This window comes from Strongylocentrotus purpuratus, unplaced genomic scaffold (assembly GCF_000002235.5).
Source record: "Strongylocentrotus purpuratus isolate Spur 01 unplaced genomic scaffold, Spur_5.0 spur5_scaffold_14, whole genome shotgun sequence".
Classification (NCBI taxonomy): Eukaryota; Metazoa; Echinodermata; class Echinoidea; order Camarodonta; family Strongylocentrotidae; genus Strongylocentrotus; species Strongylocentrotus purpuratus.
Window position 1 is genome coordinate 29,124,288 of NW_022145599.1, and position 26,724 is coordinate 29,151,011.

Genomic DNA, 26,724 nt, shown 5'->3' on the forward strand with positions numbered 1-26,724 from the left:
TGATTAACGTTCTATAGATCTTCTTTGATGTTGTATAAAACAAATAATGAATGTTTTTAATTCGTTCAATAGTGCGAAAATTTTCATGAGTTGAAAGATTAACGTTAATCTTTCAACTCATGAAAATATTCACACTATTGAAGTCATAACCATTCATTATTTGTATAATATTCCCCAACATTATGAACTAGTCATTTCTGACTATCAATGAATACAACAGAGCATATGCAGTGGTAAGTAATTAAAACGATCATCTAATTTATTTCTTCCCTTACACAATCATAAAAATACTCTTTACACTAGATATTAATTTATTTCATATTGATACAACATATAAGAAAGGAAATCTTGCTAATTTGGATTTCTGGTAATTAAGTTTCAAAAGAAACAGTTGGATGCCTTTAATATTGAAAGATGATCATGTACTTCCAGTAACCTCATATAGATCTATTTAATATAGAAATGTCTGTACATAATTCAATCAAAATATTGAATCAGATACTGGAAGCATCCATCATCATCACTATTTTCAAGTGAGGATTCCCCTCTGGCGACAGGGTTAATGACTTTCGGACATGATGACACTGCCTCCCTCCACTTCTTCTCGTCTTGAGCATCCTCTTTTTGTTTAGGCCAGCCTTATGCTTTCTTTCTTCACCATATCTTTCCAAGAAATCTTCGGTCTTCCTTTCCCTCTTTAATATGACATCCACTTCCAGATCCCACGCTCTTTTCACAGGTTCATCATCCAAAATAATATAACTACTGACATTGTTTTCTTTGATAATACTATGTGTTAAATAGATTTTTTAATAAAAAGATTCCAGAAAGGCTTAATTTGTTGTAAGTCTAATAAGCACAGGACACAAGAATAAACACAATCAGGTGAAAATGGCAAGATTTCCTGATTAGTATACCAATTCCTAATTTCCTATGGCTACACAATCACTAGAAACATACTTTACTGCTGAAATAGCCAATTTCATGCACCTACATAATGTAATGCAACTAAATTATTCATACCCCTTGATTTATTTATTTTTGTAATATTTTTTTTTGTAACTCGAGCATTGAAGGTAAATCTCTCTCCCCAAGAATATGCATATAAAAATAGAAATATAAAGAACAATGTACAGGAACAAGTTCTCAAAAGATCAGAGTTGTTAGTTACCTATTGTGATAACACATATATATCGGACAAACACAACAAAAGAAAATGAACGATAAGAATGGGAGAATGTGCAATTAGATTGGAAGTCATTTTAACATGAATTTCGCCAAAACTTTATCTTTCGACAAACAAAAAAAGTTGAATGCAGGTGGTAAATTCACATGAACATTTTTGAAAGACTTTAGTTGCTCACAAATCTTTTGACACTATCAAACTTCAATCGGTGAAATCGTGTATAAACACCTGTAAAATATAAGTACATGTGGTGACATTATACATAATGCAAGTTCGAAGCGAACAAAGTATGGCAGAGTCTACTGTCAGAAACTGATTTATGTTTTTCTGTACACACCAGGCAGTCTCTTTCTGTAGGTCACACAAAACTTTTGATTTCTGTAAAATTATACTCTTTACTCAATACAAAAAGTCACGTAATAATTCAAATTCAGTTCAATCGATTTCCTCCCTCTTTCTCTATCTCTCTCTCTCTTTTCCCCCATCTCTCTCTCTCTCTCTCTCTCTTCTACCCTATCCTTTTCTCTCTATATATATTAAAATCTTCCTCCTATCTACCAACATGTTCTGGAATATATTTCTGAATATCTTTGTCTACCGAAACATGCAACCCATAGTGTCGATATAACGAACATATTCACCAGTTCAATTCCAAATTTGCACAATCCGCTACTGTATTATTGATTCTAAATACTGGCCTAATAAAGGCATTTTTCTTGCAAACAGACAATATCATCAGTGACCACACTTTAGCATAGTGTGTTAAATCATATTTGGTCAGTGAAGTATTACAATGTCATTCTGAGGATAGAGTATACCCGGTAATTATTATGTGGCAAAATGAAACGGAAGTTCTAACGATTGACAGGAATTTCTTTTAATCCTTTCAATTCATTTGTACATTGCACAGAAAACATCTTCTAAATTTCAGTTATCTCCAATCCTTTGAATGATTTGAAAATTAAAGAATCATAATTGATATATTTGGCCAATGACTCGATAAAATTATAAATCTAATCGAGATTCAATTTTCTTTACAGCATAACTCCAGGTTAGTGATTCAATGGTAGAAGGTTGCTCTAAAAATGTTATAAAATTCTCATAGAATACGATTAACTTTGCCACAATACTTATGGTTTCACTGCAGAAATCATGAGTGATCCACAAAATATTTTAACATTCAAAGATAAAGCACACTGATGGAATGATAATTATAAAAGTCTAGAATTTTGTACAAATGCACTTCCATTTTACGGCTTTTTCTTTTAATATTAAAATCCCAGATCATGATTAAAGCTTTGTATCATTTATAAGTAATTCATTGTCATTAGATGGCAATACGTTAATTTTATCTACTTCATTGTACTCTTCATCGCCTGAGAGGGAGTCTTCCAAATCACTAAGCTGGAGTGCCTGATATCAGATCTCGTTCCTGGGTGGATGGTGCTCCACGTAGAAGAATGAGAGCGTCCCCAATGTTCCGCAGACGACCAGGATGAGGAGCTGCCAGTGGAGCAAGATGACGAGGCTGTAGGCGAAGGCAATGGCAGCAGCAGCAGACTGAGGGAGACAAACAAAAGTGACATTTATACGTTTACAAATTATGTTAATGACATCAACATTCTATTTCTCATTAGGATTACAAGGGCTTCCAAAACTAAAAAAATGCATTACAATTATTTCCCCAACTTCAGCTATTTGGCCTACATCATAATTGATAGTCCTTTTTTAAATAACTTTGGAAGCTGTGATACTACACCATACCTCGGGGTTGTACTTGCAGTCAAACGGTTTTCTTGAAATACTCAGTTTTCATCATTTTTTAAAAATATAACATGATTAGAAAATTCATTTCATGGCATGAAACTTTGCAAAACTGAACTACTTTCAAAATTTGCAAAGATTTCATGTGTGAAAATTGTAGGTTTAGCAGTGAGGATAAATCAAATACATTTGTTATCACTTCAGTAAATGTTATCAAAGGAAAGAATATTGTGCTGACAGAAAAGAGTAAAATTAGAGAAGCAGATTGGGGAAAGTTTGAATGAATTAAACAAACAACAACAGAATCAGAATAATGAACATTTAAATTTGTTTGCAATCACTATATGTTCGGGAATTTCAAATTGGCTAAATCGGTAAATGTCACTGTGCTGTAGTAGCAAACAACTCTACCATTTTTTCCAACACACAAATTACTAAAATGTCAATTTTACAACATACCGGTATATGATTCAGGAGGGTCTTTTCTGTTTAGAGGACCTATAATGATATGCTATTCATAGTATACTTTGGTTCAAACCTAGTGTCTTAGACCAAGCCCAATTACTTGATTGTTTAGACAGTGTCCTTATCTTAATAGACCTAGTCCAATTACCGGATTTATAAGATGGGCCCTTACCTTAGACCAATTCCAAAAAACATGATTCATATTAGACAAGTCCCATTAGCTGATTTATAAGACCAAGCCCTTATATTAAACCTAGTCTAATTACCTGAATGAATTTGAAGAGAGCGAAGGCGGAGGCACTGTCAGACTTGAAGTAGCTCCCTAGAAGTGAGTAGATTTGTGTGTTGAAGCATGCATCAGCAAAGCCAAGCATAAAGGAGCAGGCAAAGGCCAATTCAATGCTGAAATTAAAAGAACAGGAGAGAATGGTTTAACATGATAAATTCACACCAATAAAAATTCACAATATCGGCATTAAAGTTGCCCTTTTTTACTGCTGAAAAAGAAGTGAGCATGATTAAGTGCTACTGCTGCTACATTTTCTATTAATACTACTATACTACTACTAGAATACTCCTACTACTACTTCTACTACTATAACTGTAGAGGTATTGTGGTCGAGTGGATATGTCACCGGACAGTCGATCACAAAGTCCGCGGTTCAAGGCCCGCTGCGGCACTAATGTCCTTTGGCAAGACATTGATCTACATTTGCCACTCTCAACTCTGGTGATGTAAATGGGTACCTGGCAGGAATTAATTCCTTGAAATGTGCCGTAATGGCAGCCGTGCTAAAGCCAGGGTAATAATCAGTCTGACAGACATGAGCGCTATACAAGAACCCACTATTATTATTATCATTATTACTACTTCTACTACTACTACTACTATTATCACCTACTTTGGTCCTATGATGGATACCGGTACACCATTTCTTGGGAAGACTGGGTTGATAGGCGATTCAGCGGGCAGGTTGATATAGATGAGATAAAAGCAAATCATGTGAACCACATAGCCAAGCAGAACGATGGGATCTCGGCCAAACTTTATCGTTTTCTTGCCAAGTATACCAAACAGCAAGCCACCTGATTGAGATAAAACAAAATGAAATAAAAACATTATAATCTAATCAAAGCCAAGTCATTAATACAGGTGTCATATTTCTAGTACAGCCATTTACAATGTAGATTGGAAGTAGAGTCAAGTACAACGGCATATACCGGTAGTTTTACTTGTAAGAATGAAAGGTTGAACTTTTATCTCTTCTAAAATTTCAACAAAAATAAAATGAACTCAGAGAAACATATTCCGAACAATCAATTCAATCTGCATACCATGGATCTTTATTGTTGAAGAGAAGGTTGAGTTCTGGCGAGTTGTCCAGGGTGGGGTGCCTTTTCGGACAACTCGCCACACTTTTTCCCCCTCATGATTTCTAGATCTAAAATCCCTCATCTTAGATGAAATTGTCATTTTTCATGATTTTCGTGCTTTTATAAACACAGTCATTACAAAGAATAAAGAATAAAGCTGATTTCCCTTGCAACAATAATATATTTTTGACAAACCGAAGGCGTACGATCGCCAGTTCATTGGGATAACTTGGTATTTAGATCTAGGTCTATAGCAGCTGCATTTTTCTGTCTCAGAAATTGTTTAATGGTAGGATACTGGAAGCACTGGTGTACTGATGGGGGGGGGGGGGGGTTATTTGACCCGCGAAATAAAATTGAAATGTGATTTATGTCTAGATTTTCTGGGTTAGTTTCGTCAGAGGCGACATTCTTCATTGGGGGGGGGGGGGGGACACTGTGCCCCCACTTTTTCAGGTTCCCCTAAAGTGCCCCCTTTATCCTTTGTACATGTCCTTTTTCCCTTCTGATAATTTTTAATGGTAGGAATTCATGGAAGGGTACTGGAAGCACTGGCGTCCTGATGGGGGAGGGGGCAGTTGACCCGCAAAATAAAATTGAAATATGGTTTATTTCTAGATTTTCTAGGTTAGTTTCGCACAGTCCAAAATAGATTCTTTTTGCAGGTCTTGTTGCAAGCGCAAGGAAAATCATCTTTATTCTTTAGAACAGCTCTCAAAATACTCACAATTTCCATGTTTCCTGTCATGACTGTGTTTATAAAAGAATAATGAATACATAAAATGACAATTTCATCTAAGATCATGAAGATGAGGGATTTTAGATCTAGAAATCATGAGGGGAAAAAAGTGTGGCGAGTTGTCCGAAAAGGCACCCCACCCTGGACAACTCGCCTGTGGCGAGTTGTCCAGGGTATTGTGGCGAGATGTCCAGGGTATTGTGGCGGGTTGTCTTGGGGCGGGTTGTCTTTGTGGCGAGTTGTCTGGACCCCAAAATAATTTGTGAGCATTACTCATTCTTATTATGCAAGTGTGGAAGAACATCGGTTAAGACATGTTCCCTGAAAAGCATGGCTCTTCAAATGCCTTCATATTTTAAATATGTATGTAACATCGTAAAAATCGGGGGGGGGGGGGGGCGGCTTTTTACGCCACGTGTTCGTATAGTCCCATATACATCTTTCTGTGCAAGTGTTTGTAACTTTACCAAGACAAGGCCAAATTTCTTATCATTTTGATGATTTCAGAACCTTGCAATACACACACATTCTTATATGCTAGATGATCAACCTTTTCTGGTCGGTTCCACACCGTTTATTTCATAATGCAATCGCATGACCACAACTCAACTCCATCTTTAATGGGCGATCCAACCTTTGCAAATAGTTCACTTGTGTGAAAGCATAAATATAGGAGAAGCAGAATGGTGAAAGCAAAAAAAATTCTTATAATAACTTGTTATAATTTCACTGACCCTGACTAAATATTATTATGCATTTTGCTTTTGTGTTCTGGTCACATCTCTTTTTTGTAACACTACCTTTTTCTAAGCCACCTACTGCGGTGAATAAAACCATTGATATATACCTCTCTTTAGAATCTAGCCATCTGATTGGTCGAAATTGCAGTCGTGATTTTAACCATTCCTCTCATACCCGGTCAATAGTCTTTTGAAAAGTGCCCTCATGCTGCGATCCCCTTGGTTTACGTGTTAAAATTGTCTTTGTGCAAGCGCAGACACCATACAGTGCTTTTTGTCTGCGATTCCCAAATGACTGAAACTTTCAGTCAATCATTCCGTGATGTTTTAACCAATCTTTACTCAATAAAAGGATAAGGTGAGAATTCTTGGTAGATTTTTGTTTTAATTCGGCATATAAAAGACATATCGACTGCTTTAGCCTCTCAAAGCAGTAGATATCTCTATAGTATGTATTACCTGTGATTTCTCCAGCCCCTATGAGCATACCGCTGATACCGATGAAGCTGTTTGAGTCTGCTCCAAATGATTTGGTATTACTGATTGCAGTCCCATAGACACCACTGAAGAAAGTCAGCTCTAAACCTGCATTATCAACATCAAATCAAATCAGACAGTTCATATTCATCCTGGGGGTGTTTCACAAAGATCCTAAGTAGTGAACTTATCTCTAAGTTGGACTTAACAATTATGGAAAGCAGTTAGCATCCTTGAAAATATTTTGTAAAAGTTATTTTATAAGGCATAAAATGTTGATTCAAATCATTCACATTTTCTATTATCAAGAAGATTTCATGTTCTTGATGTGGAATAAATAAAAAGTCTAAAATACTTGAATTTTTGCTTTTGAATCTATATTTAATTATAAGGCTACAAATGACACTCCGTAATTTCTAACAGAGCTCGGTGTATACGTGCAATTCCTTTGTTGTGCACAGTCAGTTGCCACTTGCCAATCATTTACAATTTAAACAAACGCGATGGCATTTTTGCGGCGGTTTACCTCACCATATCTGAACAAGCAATAACTGTCAATGACAGTTAACTTCCAACAATATTGCCCGAATTCACAAAGGAGGTTTGTCGACAAACCGAGGTTAATGTACGTCATATGACGAGTTTTGACGCGTTTTTTACAAACCTGGTTTGTAAAAACGCGTCGAAACGTGTCATATGACGCACAAAAACCAAAGGTTTGTCGACAAACCTCCTATGTGAATTCGGGCCTATATGTTTGGAGGGTATTTGCCAAGCTTAATGATTATATGTAAAACTCATCACTTTTAATAATCTGAGAGTGTGTTCTTACAGCATTTCATTTCCCAATTCTATTACGATATATTATCTAATGGGTCACAGTTTCGCTACCTGGGGGACCGGTACATACATTAATTGATAATTCATTCAACCACATTTGGTGTCAGCAAATTATGAGGCATTACACAAAAGTTCTGTGTGAATCTAATGATTTGACTGCCATACATGGTCTTTCCCCTTCCCACACAGGTTACACTATTTGCTAGTTCAGAATCATAGGACTTAATCATTTCTTAAGAATCTAGGCCAACTGTTTGTGGTTACCTGTGTAGAAGTTTGTCACACTGATAATCAGCATCTCCTTGTTGAGCATCAACTTGGCCGACCGAACTGTCAAGATAAAAAAAATGAGAACAGTTACTCGCACAACTTACAAAGGATGAGAACTGCTATAATAATAAGACACTGTAATAACATTTATAATGCGCACATATCCACCCCAAGGGATGCTCATGGTGCCAATTTGGAAATTATTACCCTGGCTTTAGCTGTGCTGCCATTACAGCGCTCTAGCATTTCAAGGAATTAATTCCTACCTTTAATCCCTGCCATTAATTGATGCCTTTCATAAGGCATGTTCACATACTAGGTAAACCACAGCTTTGAATTCACTTCTCATTTCTGTATCTTATAACACACAGATAGTGAGTATGCATAGGACCTTTGTTGCATGTACAGGCCTGATAAAAACCTGATTTAAATCGGTTTCCCAATTTTTTTTATTGATTTTTTCCAAATTTTTTCCAAATTTTTTTCCCAATTTTTTTTTCTTCCCTATTTTATCCTGATTCCCTTCTTATTTTCTCTATTCTTCCCTATTTTGCCCTATTTTCTTCCCAATTTTGTCAAATTTTGTCCTAATTTTTTTATTCGAAAGGGGGAATGTTGTTAGATGCCATTTTTCCCTGCGAATACCTTTTTTTTTTTTTACTCAAGGGGGGCGTGGTTGAGGGGAAAACAAAAAACCTATTTTTTTGTTAGTGCTCACTATCACCCCTGAGGTAGCTATCTTTTTTCATGTACCCCCAGCATGCCATCCATTTACACCATAAAAAAAAACAATTATGCGACTGTTTCCCATGTCATGTGTTAATGTGCCATTAAGGGATGACAATCACTAATACTATAACTACAACTTACATCCTTTTTCATGTTTATCACATTCTTCACTTGTTGATGCAGCTGCTTGATAATGTACAATTAGGAGCCGTAATTGTACATTGTCAAGCAGCTGTATCAACACAACACAGTTAATCACTGTATTCTTTTAATTTTTATAACAACCAGTATGACAGTGAGTATGCACAAGACCTTTAAGAAATTCTAAAATTATTATCATTTTGTTTTCTTCTTAGAAATAGATCACCAAGTGTTTGCTGAAAGGACTTATTCTATAGGTCTCCCAAAGCGCTCAAAAATATCTTTAACTGTAACGGTATTTCAAATCCTACACGGGTCAAGCAAGCAGGTGAAATATGAAAATGTAATAAGCTGCCGAAGCCTTGATATCAAAGTGCTTTTTTTTATTATTTTTTTTTATTTGCTGTTAGCCATAGATAGATAAAGAGACTGTATGCTGTTGGATAAAGATGATTGGTATTTAATGACATATAGAGCAGCCTTTTAAGACAAAAATACAGAAACGACCATGGTTATTTTAGACAAATTTGACTGTTGTTCCTTCAGCACACCACTATAATTCTATGATACTTTTTTTTAATTTGTCAATGTTAGAGTATATATTTGAGTATATATATATATATATATATGCAGTGATTGTAATATTCAGTGATTGTCATATTTATGATTGCATGGATACACTGGTAAGTTTTAAATAAGGTGGGCTGCTCGGTTATCAATACCCATACAATACTTTTCAATATGAGATGAATATTCACAAGAGTTTGTAAAAAGGTCAGCGATCAACACTTCATCATTGTTTGATTGTATGGGCATGTTTCACAAATGTAAATGTAACTAGATGGATCTTCGATAATGCCTCCGCCATGGAATGATTTTAAAAACCAAAACATTATTAAACAGGTTCTCAGAATATTGTGATTACAAGCTATTTTTGTTATACATGTATGACCCTTTGATCTTTGACCTCATGACCATAAAATCTAATCAGTGCATTGGCTCTGAAAGATACATACATGTCTTGAGTTTAATAGTAATCCATCCGTCAGTTCTATTGTTTACACGTTCACAAGCTATTTTTGCATACATAATGAGCCCCATGACCTTTGAACTTAGACCTCATGACCCAAAATCTTATCAGTCTATTGGCTCTGCAAGTTAGATGTCTTGAGTTTGATGGTAATCCCTCCATTGGTTCTAATGATAATGTAATCACATGCTATTTTTGCATACATAACTAGCCCTGTGACTTTTGACCTTTGACCTTGTGACCCCAAAATCTAATCAATTCATTAGCTCTGCAAAATACATACATGACCTAATTTTGGCAGGAATCCAATTGGTTCTTCAGATAACGCGATCACGAGAACGTGACGGACGGACGGACAACCCAAAAACATAATGCCTCCGGCTACTTTGTAACGGCGGCATAAAAAATGGTCGTACAGCTGCGATATCTCCTACATGTAGGTATAACAAAAGTTATGGCATGACGTGAAAAAAGGGACACATGCGCACATGCATATATACATATATATATATATTGTGTGTATAATTGTTCTGTGGCCAGCCCACCTAATTGTCACCTGTCCGGGTTCAATTCTACTTGTGTATTTTGAGTATCATGACACTGCCGGTGGGACAGCAGCGTTTCTCCCCGATCTTGTAGTTCAGTACGTGGTGTCATTTCAAGGCTCTCACTTTCGTTGTCTGACTTATCAAAATAATAATAACATTAATGATAATGATGGTGAAAATGATAATAATAATGTCGATAATGAAAACATTTTATGTATTTTGTTTTGTATAGCGCCTTGAGTAAGTTTTTAGATAAGTGCGCTTTATAAGTATTTATTATTATAATTATTATTATTATAACAACAGCAACTATAAGAATGATAATAATGATTTTGATAATAATAATAATAAAATGAAAAAAATAAAGGGATTGAAGCTTTTGAGAAAAGAGAAAAGCATTAAATCTAGGGGATGTTTTTAACATGAACTGACAATTTTTGGAACATTTTCAACAGACCTATAACAAACGTGAACACTATACTAAAAGACCAATAATAATACCTTTATCAACATCACTTACTAGTACTTGTAACAGATGTTTGGAATAAAGCTGTACATACCAGTATAGAGTATCGAAGTGTGAGTCATACTGGCCAAGTTGTCAAGGTTGCTGGTTCCCAACAATTGTGTGGCACACAATGGCATGGTGATCACACCAGCGCCAAACAACACTGAATTTGCCCTGCTCTAGCCTGTTGCTTGAATAATTTTGCAATGAACCTCATGTGCAGGCTCTGTTGTTTGGAACCAGTAACCTGGACGACGAGCAAATATGACATTAGTAGTTCAGTTCTCTATGCAAAGCTCTGATGCATATACTCACCAAATGCTGTTACTGCTTTCATTAAAAGCCCAAAACCACCTGTTGGTCCTCTGTTCACAAAACGAAATGATTGAATAGTATTAGACTATGATATGAGTTGAAGGAAAGATGTGAGGAGATAAAAACAGATAATCTTGTCTCATTTGTCCATTGAATTATTCTCCCATTCGCTACCCATCTCTCACTCTCTCTCGCTCTCTCACCCTCTCCTTCTCTTTCTTTTCTTTACTTGCTGTCACGTTCATGCTTTATTCAGTTTTGGCATATCTCTCCGCCCCCCCCCCCCACCCTTCACGTCTCTCTCTCTCTCTCTCTCTCTCTCACTCTGAACCTCTCTTTTTCATGCACATTCACAAAATATATTATTTATTCCATTGACTTTTTTTAAGCTCAATTATTCCATTCAGAAATGAGACACAGTACCACATTGAAAAAAAATCTCTTTCCCGGTATCTTGTTTGCAATAATCTTTACAGGGGCATTTTTAACATTTTGGGGGCACATTGCATTGCTTTCAGCCCCCATCTATTTTACCCTACAGTGCACTTACTCTTCTTGAATTGAGAGTGAACTGAACTCTTCGGGTGGTTTGGTGAGGAACAGGAACGTCAGCACTCCCACTCCACTGATGACAGTCAGAACGATGAAAATGATTGTTCTCAGGTGAGCTGTCAAGAGAAGGGCAAAGGTCATGAGGAAGGTCGTTTTCAAGGTCACAGTGAAGGTCATCAGGAAGATACAACTTCACATGATCCATCTTCATGAATGGTGATCTCACGCATGCTCCAGTGATATTCAATCTATGCTTTATTTCGTCCAAGATATTGGGTTAGGGTTTAGTGATTGTGTGTTACGATAGATGTAAGGTTAGGATTTGACAAATATTGTCTCCAAAATTCTTCATGTTACAAAGTTTCTACATCCCTACACAGAACTCTTGTAATGAGTAAAGTTTCACAATCATTACCTGTCGCAAAAGTGTCTGGTTTTAAAGTAAGTTATGATAATAGTAGCAAATCATAGTAACATTTATGGCACTTAATATTAATGTTCCTAGGCACTGTATTATTATGTCCCTGGCATTAGGCCTTCAAAGAATTTCATCCTACCCAGAACCCATTTCATCACCTGGGTGGAGAGTGATGAATGTAGATCTTGCCAATGGACATCACACTATAAGAGATGAATATTTTTACTTACTAGTGACTGAATTGATGCCTTCCATCTCAAGGAAAAAGAAGAGGTTTCCGAAAAGGAGACTGCCCTGAAGCATGGCCCAGAATAAACCGCTGTTTCTCCCCATCGTCTGCTCAGTGGAGTTCTCCGTTAGGTAGTTCCCTTGGGCCGTCCAGATAACTGGAAAAATTCAGTAAACATAACATTTTGATATTTAATTATTTTTTTATAGTAACTTGTCTTGATTTGTTATGGGCATTCAGACACGAGCATCGTTTTCCAAGTTTTATTTCCTGATTGATCTACTGTACTGAGTTATTGGTTAGGTAGTTAGCACTCCCACTCCACTGATCACAGTCAGAATGATGAAAATGATTGTCCTCAGGTGAGCTATCAAGAGAAGGGCAAAAGTCATGAGGTAGGTCATGTCAAAGGTCACAGTGAAGGTCATTATGATGGTTATCAGTTAGGTAGTTCCCTTGGGCCATCCAGATAACTGCAAAATTAAGTAAACATCATAAAATTTAGATATTGAATTAGTTTCTTATAGTAACTTGTCGTAATTTGTTATGGGCGTTCAAACAGGAGCATTGTTTTCCATGTTTTCGCCTCCTACGTCCTGGTTTATCTACTGTACTGATCTCTACTTTTGCCACATCGTACAGACCATGAGAAGGAGTTAAATGTGAATTTCATTTTAGAATACATATTCTGCTGGTGACCAGATATTTGCCACTGCAATGTTTACCATGAGCTTCATTTTGACAAAGATATAGTGGTAGCCAGGGTAGGGCTAGGGTTAAGGTCCCACCAGGGTTTCAAATTAAGTAAATAGTCAGGGTTAGAGTTACACACCATAGGACTGAAGTTAGGAATTTGGTTATTGTACTAAACTAACTATACAGCAATTTTGCTCTGAGACTGTGTAGTAGAACCATTCTGCTATTAATTTTAATTTTTAAACATCCAACATTCAGATTCAGATTAATTCTATTGGTCCATTTGGAAATTCAGTTTGTACTTTGTCGGCATTGAAACACAATGCCTTGAAAACATATACCGGTACTCGATTCTCATGATATTTTGAATATGAGAAAAGTAGAATAGGAATCTTTTTCAGTGGAAAGGTATAATATGATGTTCTTCCAAACTGACATAAAAAGAATGAGAAAGCTCACAAATAATGATTTTTTTTTCAACTTGACCAAAAATGAACCTTCTCTTTGACTGTTATTGTCATTACCTGCAGCAGCCAAGCCCAATAGTCCAGAGAGGGAGTACAGGACCCATGGTATCGGATGCAGGAAGCTGGCGACGAACCCCGTGTACACAACAGCACTTAGGAACATGGAACACCTCGCACCAAGCAGAGCAACAACAGAGGGCGCTATCCAGTTGGCTGCGGCAAAGACAGCGTAGATGATAGCTAAACTGTCATAGCCACTTCCTTGGAAGTCTTTATCATCCCGTAATACAACAGTCTGTGGAAGAAAAGTAACAATTACCGGTACTTAAAACTTAACCTACAAACACAAATCTAGGAGGGGGGGGGGGGGGGGGGGGATTCTATTCACAGATAAAGATACAGTGTTGTAAGTTAAAGATAAATAACAGTGTTGTAAATACTGTTGTAAAGATAAAGATAACAGTGTTGTAAATTTTCATGTTTCAACATGATCAACATCAACATTATACAGAAGAAAAGGTAGTCATCCTGTTTCCCTCTTGTTTTATTAAAGTTCTGATGTCATACAAGTCAACCACGTCAAAAGTTGCTTCACCATTTGAAATGATCGGTTTAGAAACAGAATAAACAGAAAGTCTGCAGTTCGTTGTGAGGACAGACTCTTCTCGAGCTCTGGATTCGGTGTGTAGGCCTAAGTCTATACCGCTTAGCACGTAGGCCTATACCGGAGCGTTGGTGCGGGCGTTGCTGTACTGTCGCGTCGGTGCAGCCATCGGAGATCAAGAATGGAGAATGAAGAGTGAAGACCCAACAAAGAAATATCAACATTCTAGCTTACCTGTATCATTCCACATGTTTGAAATGCTGTAAAAACCAGCAAGAACGCAACACCTAGGATAGTTACGTTGTAAAACGCTTTTCCACCAGCACTAAGTGCCATTTTGACGACAAAATAGGGACACGATCAGAGAGACATCGACCGTCTTATTTCTACTCTCTAGCTCTATGAACGTCACGTGAGAATCGAGTCGGCTATAAGTAGTCTTGCGAAACCATACTCATTATTTCAAAATATAAAGAAGACAAAATTAACATCAAACAACTATCAAATAGTTACACAGCTAGTAAACTCTCAAACTCATAACAAATACAATAGAAATAAATTAAAAACCTCCGTGTCAGATATATTCACGTAATTTAGCGAATTCACATTGTCGAAAATATCAATTTTTAAAAAAGTGTGAAGACGTCTTGTTTTGGGGCTGTAAGAAATTTGACACCCGGGAAATCCCCATTGTTTATCTAGTGGGGGTGTGTCCACAAAGTTTTTGCAAAGCCCCCGAGTGAATTAATGCGTAAAAGAAATGCTGAAAATGTTCAATGTATTTTGAACATGTCATAATTTTTATTTATATGTCAACGTCAAAACTATATACAGACTTTTATATACCGATTGGGTTTCCATGGCTATATGTTTCGTCTATAGCTGAGCGTGGGCGGCACCTTAATTCAAACCCTGTTCCAAAGGGGCAGAGCCTATTAGGGAGGGGGGCACAAGGGGGACATGCCCCCCCCCCCTATTCAGCCCTTACAAAAAATGCAGTACCTCATGCTTCATGTACGAGTCGTATACATCCCCCCCCCCCCATCCACCCACCCCCGGACTCCTAACGCGCGTTCGTGTCACTTAACCAGGCCGGAGCATGTATGCAGTGGCGTACTGATGGAGGAGGGGGACAGTCAGGCGCGGATCCAGGAGTTCTTAGGGGGGGGGCCCACTTTTTTTTGGTCCCCCCAAAAAATCGCAACGCCAGCCGCTGAATAAGCGGGGGGGGGGGGGGAGGTGAAGAGGACACCTTTTTTTTGGGGGGGGGGGTCTCGAAATTTGAAAAACTGACATTTTGTTCCGTTGTGGGGGAGGGGGTGAGGTCACCTTATTTAGGTCAGCCATTGGCATAATTTAAAAAAAAATAAAAATAAAAAAAAAGGCGGGGGGGTTTGCTCCAAGATACACAGTCATATAACAAAAACCGAAGGGTGGTTCACCCCCCCCCCCCCCCTGCGTACGCACCTGCTCGTCTGAATACAATTTTTTCCCTCCCGCGCCAAGCGCGGAAGCTTTTACGTTTCATTAAATCATTAGAGAAAGAAGACGATTCGTTGTACCGTTTTTTACTCTTAATCCTCGTCTAAATTCACCCCCCCCCCCCTCCCGCGCAAAGCTCGGAAGCTTTTACGTTTCATTAAATCATTAGAAAAAGAAGAAGATTCGTTGTACCGTTCTCGACTCTTAATCCTCGTCTGAATTCAGTTCCCCCCCCCCCCCTCCTATCCACGCGCGCAAAGCGCGGAAGCTTTTACGTTTAATTAAATCATTAGAGAAAGAAGACGATTCGTTGTACCGTTCTTGACTCTTAATCCTTGTCTAAATTCAGTTACCCCACCTTCTGCGCGAAGCGCAGAAGCTTTGACATTTAATTTAATTATTAGAGAAACAAGACGATTTGTTGAAACGTTCTCGACTCTTAATCCTTAAACATGAATTTTGTCTGCTCCTTTTTCTTCATACGTCCTCTTCCTTTTTTCTCCTCTATTTTTTTTGGGGGGGGCCGCCCCCACCCCCCCCCCCCCCCCCCTGGCTACGCGCCTGCGGTCAGATGAACATCTTTTGATACCTTGTTCGCTCCCGGAAACTCATGGGTTGAAGGAAAATTACGGTCAGATAAGCATTCAGGGGCCCGCCTCAGGGCCCCTGGTGGGGTCGAGGGTGCGGAAACCCCTGAATCTCAGGGGTTCCAGGCATTTGATTACGGTCAGATGAACATATTTTTATACCTTATTTGTGACACTGGCAGGACACTGATTGGCGTGAGGTCCAGCGGGCGGAGCCCCCAGAAGCTCAGGGGTTTTAGGCATTACATTACCGTCAGATTTGCATCCAGTGGGTCCAGGGGGCAGAGCCCCCGGAAGCTCAGGGGTTTTAGGCGTTTAATTACGGTCAGATGAGCAATATTTGATACCTTATTTTGATGTGACACTGGTAGTTAACTATTCTTTCTTTCTTTCTATTTCTCTTTAAAATGCTTTTCCAAAAAAATTGGGAGGGGGGGGGGGGGGAGCTGGAGGCTCCCGATCCCCGCCGTTCCGCGGGCCCTGACATGTAGGCATCTCAAGAAGCATATTTCTTGCCTGGCTGTTAATTTACAAACGCATACAAAAGTATAATTTACTAAAAAATGAGAAAAAATCTCGGAAAATTATGTCATTTCAGCATTACGTGTAAACCACCGTTATGGAATTAGAAATAAACTAAATTTTATTTTCCCCGAGCCCCCTCCCCGATCAATACACCAGTGCTCCGCCCCCCCCCCCCCCCCCCATCTACACTTTGCTGGCGGAAAAATCGCAACTGATCTCCCCTACCTTTCTTATTTCTCTATTTTTCTTTCCCTTTCTCTCCTCTTTCCCTTTCTTTCCCTTCCTTCTCTCTCTTTAAGGTTTGATGGGAAGGGTGGGGGGGCAAGGTCTTTTCGGCCCCCACCCTTCTCCACACGTTGTTGGCGGGATTAACTTCAAATGATCTATATATATCCCCTTCTTTTCACCTTTTTTCGGTCCCTTTTAGCTCTCCTTTTTCCTTTTCCTTCTTTCTCTCTTTTTTTTAGCGGGGTGGGGGAGGCAAGGGCATATTGCCCCACCCCCACCCCGATCCACAACTTGTTGGCGGAAAAATTGCAACTGATACCCCTTTCTTTCTATTTCCTTCCTTCTCTCTTATTTTTTTGATTGGGGGAGGGGGAGGCGAGGCTCTTTCGCCCCCCTCCCCCGATCACTTCTTCCCCCTTTTCTTTTCTTCTTCCTCTTCTTTCTTTCCCTTTCTCTCCTCTTTCCCTTCTTTTCCTTCTCTTTCTCTTTCTTTTTTTCCTCCTTTTTTCCCTTCTTTTTTTTTTCCTTCCTTTTTTTCCCCTTCTTTTTTTTTCCTCCTTTTTTTCTTCCTCCTTTCCCCCCCTTTTTTTCCCTTCTTTTTTTTCCCAGGGGGGGGGGGGGGCGGCCCCCCTGGATCCGCCACTGGGGACAGTTACATCCCCCAATCGTATCCAAACGTGGTTTATTTCTAATTCGATACCAGTGATTCACAAATGTTACTGAAATGACATAATTTTCCGGGAATGTTCCTCACTTCTTAGTAAATTATACTTTTTAATATAATTATGTTGGAAAATGACAAATTCCCAAATTTACAGTCAGGCAAGAAAAATGCTTATTTAGAGGCCTACATGCTTCTGGGGCTCCGCCCCTGGACCCCACGCCAAGGCCTGCCAGTGGCACAAATAAGGTATCAAATATGCTCATCTCACTCAGTAATTAAACGCCTAAAACCCCTGAGCTTCCGGGGGCTCTGCCCCCTGCACCCCAGCTAGGGCCCTAAAATGGGCGTCTGGATGCTCATCTGACGGTAATTTGATGCCTAAAACCCCTTACCTTCTGGGGGCTCAGCCTATGGACCCCACTCCTTTTAGTGACCTGTCAGTGTCACAAACAAGGTATCAAATATGCTCATCTGACCGTTATTAAATGCCTAAAACCCCTGAGCTTCCGGGGCCTTTGCCCCTGAACCCCACCTAGGGCCCTGAAGGCCGCCCCTGGATGCTCATCTGATGGTATTTCCCCCCCCCCCTGCTTAGTCGATCCTTCACGTTTGCAACCCCCCCCCCCCTTATTGAAAAATCCTGGCTACGCCTGTGGGTGCCATGGAGTGGGCCGAAGGGATCCTGAATAAATTATCTCAGGAATAATTTTGTAATCGGGAAAATTGTCTCATTGACTATCCTGGATACGCGTCTAGATGTATAGCTAGGCATTTTTTTAAAGATTGGGAATGAACTTTTTTTTTGCAAAAGTCATGTTGGTGAAAAAATAGAGGGATTGAAAGCTGGTCTATACGCTGCAAGCTAAGGAACCTGTCTTAAAGGAGCATTCCAAATCGCCGGCTCAGTGGTAGAGGAGTATAATATAGGTGGTCTTGTACTTTCGTAACTGGGAAGTATTGGGTTCTAAAACAAGTTGATGCCCTTTGGTGAAGCATTAATCCTCATTATCAATCTCTCGGAGAGGACTTGAAACCGCCGATCGGTCCCCTAGTTGCTTACTTACAAGCATAAACATGCGTTCTTGGCAGTCAGGTTAAAAATTTAAATCAAAATTAATATTTTAAAAACCCGGGCTAAAGGGGCACAAAACACTCAGGAGATATTACAATTTCCCGGCGTATATTTTCATTTTTTGCCCGGAGTTTGATAAAAATGCTGATGATTATGATGATTAACCAAAATACTTTGGTAAAAATTTAAAAAAAGGGTGGGAGATGATTGTACATATACCATCAAAGCCTATAGTGTAGGGTACCCAACAAAGTTTTTTTTTTTTTTTTTTTTTTTTTTGTTTTTTTTTTTTGGGGGGGGGGGCGCACCTATAACAAAAAGTGACACCGTCCTACAAAGGAAACCTTCAAAGCGAACATATACCACTTTTGGACATTGGTATATACCCCTATATAGTTATTGCCATGAATGTGATTACATTATCAGGGATCATATCAATATATGTTTCTCTCTTTAAATGGTCCAATTAAAATACAAAATGTACTATAAAGTTGGTTGTGATGTTGCAGGCCAAAAAATGAAAATGAAAATTCCAACGGCATTTGAAAGATAATACTTATTTAGAAATTCCCTCAAAAAGAAAAAGGCTTGAAAATATCTTTAAGTGGGAAAATAACGACCATTAGTTGTCGAATCGATTTTAGTGATTGCAATCCATTTAGTAATAGTCTGATTTTCAGACCTTTGTGTCGAATGGTCGTACGTTTTGTGCTGCGTAAAGAATCAATCAGTTTAATTGTGTCCATTACAAGAAGTGGGTTATTGATGCAGACAAAATAATTATATGTTATCGGAACAAAAAAATCAAAAGTCAGTCACAGTCGCCCAATAATGTCTGACAGTGAGGTTTAGAAAGTAAACGGGTTTCCTTGCATAATATTTTGAATATTAGGACACTGCTAACGTATAGGACATACACGATATATTCATAATTCCTGCAATGTACTACAGAATTTGATGTTGGCTGCAACTGGGACATAGTACATTTGATTTGCGAGCGAGCAAAAATGTTATGATTTGTGAGGTCGCAATGCAAAAAATTACATCTTATAAAGAGGATAAAGAACAAATCCTATGAGTTCTAAGTGCGATTTAATCATGAAAGACTGAAAATACCTTTTTATAAGTAAACTAATATTATATCAAATATAAAGGCGAGCGAGCTTTGGGAAAAGTTAAGAAAAAAGGGATTCTATTCGCTTTACATGAAGGAGAAAGGAAAACGAGGCACTTATCCAAAAGGGTACGTTTGGACAGAGGACACTTGTTAGAAAAGAAAAGGCGCACGTGTCAAAGTAAAAAGGGCAATTATATCAGAGGTGAACATGGGGCACTTCGAGCAGTTGAAAAGGGACACCCACCAGAGATAGAAAACGGCATTAGATATGAGAATAGAAGAGGGGCATCTGTCGAAGGAAAAGCAGCACCTTTTAGGTTTTAATAGGGAATTTATCAGAGGTGAAAAGGGGCATTTATGGAAAGGGGAAGGGGCTCATATAAAAAAGGAAAAGTGACATTAATCTAAAAGAAATAGGGAACGTATTAGAAATGAAAATAGGCACGTGTCAAAGTAAAAAAAAAAGGGCAATTATCAGAGGTGAATAGGGATATTTCTCGCACTTAAAAAAGAGGCACCAACCATAGATGGCACTTATGAGAATGGAAAAAGGGGCACATGTTATAAAGTAAGACTAAGAGGGACATTTGTTGAAGGAAAAAGGAGTAATTTAAAAGATTTTGATAGGGGCATTTACATAATAACAAAAAGGGAGCTTAATAGAAAGGTAAAGGGGCACATGTAAAAATAATAGTAGCATTTATCAGGAGGGGTAGGGTCATTAATTACAAAGGAAAGGGGGCACTGGTCAGAGTAAAACTTGTACCTCTCAGATTAGAATAGGGGCAATTATCAAACGTGAAAAGGGGCATTTATGAGAAGGAGAAGTGGCAAAAAAATGAGGGAGGGGGTACTTATCACAATGAAAATGGGCACTTATAAGAAAGGAAAAAGGGCACATGTAAATAAAAAGGGGGCACTTATCAAAATGGGAAATGGCACTTCTTTCAAAGGAAAAGGACAATTATTGTCAAGGTAAAAGGGGGCATTTTAATAAAGCACTTTTGGGGGTACATGAGAAAGCAAGGGGGGCTACCTGTATTACTTGACGTAGACTAGATCCGAGCGTTTTTCAACCGGGTGCCGCGGGTGCCGCGAGAGAAATTAAATAAAAAAGCTATTTTTGGATTCATTGTAAAATAAACGTCAATTTCGTGAAAACAAAATATTAGAAACCGCTATGTATTTTCATGATGAATTAACATTTTACAGACGCGTAGTAAGTGTCCTGTGGAATCGATCGCGAAATTTAGAAACAGTATAATTTCCAATAACTTCCAAATTGAACCTAGCTGGAAGGACGATGCCAAAACTGTTTATTTCTCGATCAGAAGGGTGCATGTCGCGACTATTAAAAGGTTAAAAACCCTGTACTAGATCCTGAGAAAGATCCCGAGAAGATAGGTACCCCTATATAGGAAGTGTTAATTGGCATTTCCGGTTAATTAGTTAATCCTTCCGGTTAATTAGTTAATCCTTCCGGTAAACAATAGGGGAGTGTTAATGAGTTAATTGGGGTGTCCTTCCGGCGGAAGTTACGTAATGAGGGTACATCCCCTGGAGGAAGTTCTTTTGTTTACATCATTCATTCATTCATGGAGAGGTGGAGGATGGACGTGTGTAGGGTACGAGGGACAAGGACCAAATGACCAAACAATGGGCCACCCGGCATGTATGTTGAATGTGTGTGTTACCGACCAATGAGAATGCGAGGATTTTTTTAGAAAGGAAGTGACCCAAAGTTGGTACTTGTTTGTGATTGGACGAGAGAAAATGGTGAACCTATGGGCAAGTATCATATGACATCTAACTGTCGTTGAGTCAACATCGCTTTGTTTTTGTTGTAATACTGGCCAGATTCTATAATGTACCATGATTTCTACATGTGATTTAATGCACAAGCTCCGGGCATGTACATGCCTGGAAGAAGTATCGAGTTTTCGTGAGGAATATTATGAAGACCTTGAACCAGAACAACATGCTTTGGTATTTGCAAGGTCATCCTACTTTTTGAGTTTGCAGGACTTGGAAGATGGTAAGTGCTAATCATATTTATTTTCATATTCATAATTGAATAATTTTGTAGTGTTACCATATCGGGTTTGCATCTGGAATTCAAGAAGGAGATTAAGCATCGAAAATCCATAATAGGCAACGATGTGACATAATGAGTGTTTTTTTTTGTTCAATGCAAATTAAATAATGATTGATATCTCCATTTGAAACATAAACTCACGTGTAAGCAAAAAAAAAAAAGATTTATAAAGTATTATAAAGTATACGTTCAAATTATAAATTTAATTAAATTATTCAATTATACTTGTAGGGATTACCGATGATGATTTAGTGGATGTGTTCGTCGAGAACCAACAGCCCCCTCTCCCCCTAGCAACGCAGCACCAGCAAGGTCTTCCACATGACGCAGCTACTCCATGGCAACCAAATTTTGATGACGGTTAGTGTATACTTCATTTATATATACATCAATGCAAAGGATCATTGGATGAATGTTCATTTTTTTTTTTTTCATGTATGAAGACAACACAATACATTGTAGCGGTTGAATGAAACTTTTTATCCGTTCTTATATATCTTTTTTTTTTTTTTTTTTTTTTTATCTCATAGGCATTTCCGATGACCATTTAATGGAGATGGACATCAATACAAATAAGCCATGTGACGCAACATCAGTACCTGGCCCCTCTAACCGCCAACCAGCAGCAACAGCAGTGGCTGGACCCTCCCGCCATCCAGCATCAGCAGTGGCCGGACCCTCCCGACAACCACCAGCAGTGGCTGGACCTTCCCGTCAACCAAGAGCAGTGGCCGGACCCTCCCGACAACCACCATCAGTAGCCGGACCCTCCCACAGTCAACCAAGAGCAGCAGCAGTAGCCGGACCCTCGTCTTTTCATGTTGGGGGATCTAAGAAACGTGTTGTAGATGCACCGCCTGCAAGAGAACCCAATCTCCCTACTCATCACGTGACCAAAGTGAGTCAAAAACATGTACGCAAATACAATGCTAATGTAACTGATTACACCGTTTCTTTCCAACCCATAGAAAATAACGGTCCCATGATAGAAATGATGCCACGCGTAAATGAGATGTTTGAAAATATCATTGAAGAGATGGTTGAGGGGGTAAATGATAGAGATTTTGTTAGGATTGTTTTCAATTCCCCACAATTAGATAGACCCGTTAGTATGCCATTTGTAAGGAGGGATCAAATGAATCACGAAGCATTTGCAACCAAACTTGAGAATACTATTCAATCGAATGATAAGGTAAGCTTGGACGAAACAGTCTCTTTCAACATATTACACATGGCTATGCCAAATGGTGGTGGTTCCAATGTGAAGTGCTTAACCATCGAAGAGACATTGTCCAGAAAAAGATGCATCATCAGGATGAAGAATAAAGATAACATGTGTTGTCCAAGGGCTATCGTAACTGGCATTGCCCGGATTGAAAAACACCCTAATTTTGAGTCGATCAAACGTGGTTACAAACAGCAAAGGGAATATGCCATTGAGCTGTATAAACAGGCCAAACTTCCAGAAAATACCAAATGTGGCATCGAAGAGATTAAACTCTTCGAAAAGACGGAATTCATGGCCGGTTTCAGGGTGGTGGTTGTTTCAAAAGAGCACTTAAACTTCATTACGTATGCTGGCCCCGAAGACAGGCAGCATACCATTTATCTGTATGTTCATGACAATCACTTTGATCTCATTACATCAATGGCCGCCTTCTACAACAAGTCATATTTTTGCCACGAGTGTTTGGTAGGATACGACAAGAAACTCAGACACGACTGCATTTTCCGCTGCAAACTTTGCAAGGGAGATGACTGCCCCGCCTCCAATGACCCCGATTCCTACAAATTGTGCAAAAAATGTAACCGTAACTTTAAGAATGCTCATTGTTTGTCAAATCACAAGCAACATGGCGTATGTGACCTGTACTTCAAATGCCCCGAGTGTCAGATTCTTTGTAACAGAGAGACGCTTAGAAAGCATAAAGCCAAGCACATTTGCGGCCAAACTTTCTGTCGATTATGCAAAAAGTATGTTAATCCAGGTCACAAATGCTACATTCAAAAAGAACCACAACGGGAAGAAAAGGATGACTCTTCCGATGAGGAGGAGGATGAGGTTAGGCGCACATTGACAAATGAGGAGATGGAGGAGTTAGGGCTTAATAACGCAACGGAGAGAGTTATGGTTGATGATGATGATGATGATGTTACTGACCCTGGTAGGAAAACCGCTGGTCTAAGAAATCTCAATAAATACGTCTTTTTTGACTTTGAGTGCACCCAAGAAACGGGTCTGCATGTTCCTAACTATTGCGTGGCCCATAGGGCATGTAAGCATTGTGCTGAAAAGCCATTTGAAGAAGAGTGCAAACGCTGTGGGAAGTTAGAGGACAAGCAAAAGGTTTTCAAAGGTCCTAATACCGGGGATGAATTCTGCGAGTGGGTATTTGGATCCAAAGAGAATTCACGCTCTGTTTTCATTGCTCACAATTTCAAGGGGTATGATGGTGTTTTTATCCAAGATTATCTCTATCGGAATTGCATCATCCCCAACCTCATACTTGCTGGAGGGAAAATCATGAGCATGGATGTTTCATTCAATCAGATCAAATTCATTGATTCTTTGAACTTTTTTGCCATGCCCCTTTCTGCTCTTCCCGCTACATTTGGAGTGGAGGAATTGAAGAAGGGTTTTTTTCCGCATCTCTTCAATACGACAGCCAACACTCATTATCAGGGGCCCGTACCAGATGCCAAGTACTATCATCCATCTGGCATGTCGCCAAAAAAGAGGGAAGAATTCCTTGAATGGTATGAGAAGGAGGTTGCATCTGGAAAAGATTTTGTAATGGAGGATGAAATACATGCCTATTGTGTGAGCGATGTTGACATATTGAGGCAATGTTGCTTGAAATTCCGGAGCATGTTTCGAGAGATCACCAAACTCAACCCAGAGGATACGGGTGTTGACCCATTCTCGAAATGCATCACCATCGCTTCTGCGTGCCATTTGGTGTATCGGAGAAATTTCTTAAATGAAAACTCCATCGGTGTCATTCCTCCTCTTGGTTACGCACCAAAAGACATGCAGTCTAACAAGGCATTGAGATGGTTGGCGCATGTCGCGGAACAAGAGAATATCTACATTCAGCACGCGAGAAATGAAGGTGAAGTGAAAGTGGGTAGATATTACATGGACGGTTATTGCCTAGAAAACAAGACCGTGTACGAATTCAACGGTTGTTTCTGGCACGGCTGTCAAAAATGCTACTCATTCAACACAGACAGTGGTCGACCTGGAGTGAAGAAAACGATGGGGGAGCTATACCTCGACACGCTCGAGAAAGAAAGGTGCGTACAAAACATACTTAAAGATTGGAAGTACGTTACGATGTGGGAGTGCGACTGGAAAAAAGAAGAAAATTCCATCCCTCAACATATCAAGCAAAGGTCTACGATTCGCGAAAAGTGTCCACTCGCCGAAACTTGTTTACTTTCGTGACCCATCTCAAGGAACTACATGTTGTTGTTTTTTACATGATATTGTTTAAAAAAATATATATATCTGATAACGTTCCCTGAAAGTCGTACAAGCACAAAACTCGCGCATTATTTGAAAAACGGAGAAAAACATAAATACATTTGTATCACTTGACTCGAGATACTTATCCAATCACAACGTTTTTGACATTATCACAATACGGTATTCCACAAGCAACAGTCAATTAGATCATTTGTTTCATCAACGCAACACTATCAATGAATCATGGCTACCTTCATGTCGCGGATCGTGATGATAGTAGTGTATGGTTAATGGTGAAGGAATATATGCCTTTTAACTCACATGATGCTGTAGATATTCTTGTTGTTTTATGATAATGATAAACTAAACAAACTAAAATAAAATGTTTCGCCGGGAAATCTGGATTTTGATAGAAAGGTGTTTTTTTTACAATAGCTCACTTACATATACATAGCACTAGATGGGAATTTAACCACATAAACCATTTGTTTAACAATCCTTTTGATAAACTTGACTTGCAAGAAGCCTTGATTCTGAGCTTGATTTAAGTAGTTACAATCTTGTAAGAAAAGATAACAATATATCAGGTAGTGTTGTTGCTTGTTATATTAACTAGAAATTAGAATTTGATTTACAACTGCAAACATGATTTAAAACATGAGAACCTTGAAATGTTAAGGTTTGAAGGAAGATTTAAATATCCACAATTTCGTTTAATTGCTATTGTTTATCGAACACCTAGTTCTTCAACTGACTTCTATTCTAAAGCAGAACTCCAATTTAAAGGAGAAAAAAAAACCTTTACAATCTACTTCAAATGTTATTATCCTTCGAGATTCCACTTGTAATAATCATCATCATTGATACCCCCACCCCCTTGTCATCTAAACTGCCGAAGCAAACAGTTACTACTTGCTAGAATATCGAATATTAGTAACAATCTGCATTGATCTGATTTTACAGCCTTTGAAGCAGTAATATCATCATTTCTCGAACAAGTGAAACACGAATATAAATCAGGACTTGTATTGATCATTAAGTCTTCCCTACTTTGGAAATGTCGCATTTATAGATCATGTACTGCATTGCCAATAACTATTGGTTTTATCAGACACAATCGATATCTCTTGTCCCAAACGTGTTTTATTAATGACCTATAATAATATTCTTCTCTTTTCTTTTGTAAATCGTACATTAACTACTGTGAAAATACTGTGGCGAGGTGCCGGGTGCAATATGTAACATAACAAGAGTTCAAACATTTCAAACCCCAACTATGCAAGACTTGTATTTAACGCAGATTTCTACACCTCATGTTTTTTTTATGTTATCTGAAAATTCTTGGCAATCGGTTTGTCGGAGAATGGAGTACCACATTTTGTCTATAATATGC

The 26,724-nt window shown here is 38.7% G+C and overlaps 2 protein-coding genes across 2 annotated transcripts; one reads left to right on the forward strand and one right to left on the reverse strand.

The window, feature by feature from the left end:
* Nucleotides 1-234: 234 nt before the first annotated feature.
* On the reverse strand, nt 235-14,513 carry LOC587464 (UNC93-like protein MFSD11). Its single transcript, XM_787192.5, has 10 exons — nt 14,327-14,513; nt 13,546-13,783; nt 12,327-12,482; nt 11,677-11,794; nt 11,127-11,176; nt 7,850-7,915; nt 6,728-6,853; nt 4,318-4,501; nt 3,682-3,817; nt 235-2,746 (listed from the first exon to the last, which is right to left on the reverse strand). The coding sequence occupies exons 1-10, from the start codon at nt 14,426-14,428 to the stop codon at nt 2,606-2,608; spliced, it is 1,317 nt and encodes a 438-aa protein (XP_792285.2). The 5' UTR covers nt 14,429-14,513; the 3' UTR covers nt 235-2,605.
* A 7,147-nt stretch (nt 14,514-21,660) lies between these two features.
* Nucleotides 21,661-25,310, forward strand: LOC115923832. Its single transcript, XM_030985198.1, has 3 exons — nt 21,661-21,802; nt 22,094-22,222; nt 22,393-25,310. The coding sequence occupies exons 1-3, from the start codon at nt 21,661-21,663 to the stop codon at nt 25,308-25,310; spliced, it is 3,189 nt and encodes a 1,062-aa protein (XP_030841058.1).
* Nucleotides 25,311-26,724: the final 1,414 nt, after the last annotated feature.

Bases quoted from the DNA above. Each gene is read 5' to 3' on its own strand.
- LOC587464 (XM_787192.5), bottom strand. From the start codon at position 14,428: ATGGCACTTAGTGCTGGTGGAAAAGCGTTTTACAACGTAACTATCCTA. The intron at 13,784-14,326 runs GTAAGCTAGAAT...TTTCTTCCACAG, and splicing joins AAACATGTGGAATGATACAG to ACTGTTGTATTACGGGATGA. The intron at 6,854-7,849 runs GTAACCACAAAC...TTGATAATGCAG, and splicing joins TGTGACAAACTTCTACACAG to GTTTAGAGCTGACTTTCTTC.
- LOC115923832 (XM_030985198.1), top strand. From the start codon at position 21,661: ATGCACAAGCTCCGGGCATGTACATGCCTGGAAGAAGTATCGAGTTTT. The intron at 21,803-22,093 runs GTAAGTGCTAAT...TTATACTTGTAG, and splicing joins TTTGCAGGACTTGGAAGATG to GGATTACCGATGATGATTTA. The intron at 22,223-22,392 runs GTTAGTGTATAC...TTTATCTCATAG, and splicing joins GCAACCAAATTTTGATGACG to GCATTTCCGATGACCATTTA.